Source organism: Myotis davidii, unplaced genomic scaffold (assembly GCF_000327345.1).
Source record: "Myotis davidii unplaced genomic scaffold, ASM32734v1 scaffold370, whole genome shotgun sequence".
Classification (NCBI taxonomy): domain Eukaryota; kingdom Metazoa; phylum Chordata; class Mammalia; order Chiroptera; family Vespertilionidae; genus Myotis; species Myotis davidii.
In genome coordinates this window covers 3,454,457-3,455,295 of record NW_006288615.1, presented here as the reverse complement: position 1 = coordinate 3,455,295, position 839 = coordinate 3,454,457, and the positions used below count along the sequence as shown (strand labels likewise).

General features: G+C 63.8%; 1 protein-coding gene across 1 annotated transcript in view; it reads right to left on the bottom strand.

Moving 5' to 3' along the window:
- The window catches only part of CHRNG (cholinergic receptor nicotinic gamma subunit), a 5,997-nt gene that overhangs the window by 4,260 nt on the left and 898 nt on the right, over positions 1 to 839 (bottom strand). The window contains 2 exon segments of the mRNA XM_006760426.2: positions 483 to 601; positions 780 to 824. Coding sequence (XP_006760489.1) covers positions 483 to 601; positions 780 to 824 — 164 coding nt within the window.

Genomic DNA, 839 nt, shown 5'->3' with positions numbered 1-839 from the left:
TGCCAGCCCTCTGCCTGGGGGCACCAACGCCTCTTGGGGGCCACGCCCTGCCTGGTCCCCACCTGGCCACAGGAACCACCACCTTCCCTAGCACCTCCCTGCCACCCCCACCTGCCCAGGCTCCCCAGGCCCCCCATCCCATCACTGCCACTTCTCCGGCTCCCTTCCGAAGTGGTCATGATAGCCACTAACATCTGTTCATCTGCAAAGAGCCAGCGCTTTTCCCGTCTGGTTGGCGCTCGACAGCTTCCATAGGAGCCGCCCTTGTCCCCAAGTTAGAGGGGAGGGAGTGTCCCTGCAGTGATGGAGCCAGTTCTGCAAGCAGCTCTGGCTGGGCTGGGCCCCTGCACCTGCTCTGCCTAGTGGTCTGCGCCTCTGCAGGCCCCTAGTCTGCATCCTCTGTCACCTCTTTCTTCCCAGACCCCCCTTGTCCGGCTAGGCCGGTTCTTGTGTCCTTTGTCCCCCAACCCTAGCCCACGTCCCCTCCTCACTTGTTCTCCAGCACGACATCTGGCCGCCACACCATGGTGGATGGCACCCTCAGCACCCACAGGCCTTCGTAGTCCTGCGGGTCCCAGCGAAGGCGATAGTCGCACCACTGCTGCAGGGAGAGGGGGGTTTGCCAGGCCCTGCTGTCTGTTGTGCCACACCCCCAGGAACAGGAGCCCAGCTCAGCGGGCACAGAGAGGCAGGGAGGGGAGGAGGGCAGCTCTGAGGGCCTTGGGGCCCCATAGTGGGGGGCCCTGCGAGAGGAAAGAGGGTGAGAGGTGATCTCTTACCATCTCTATCCAGACATTGGTGGTGAGGGCCTCCTCTCGCTCATTCTGGGGGTACAGACC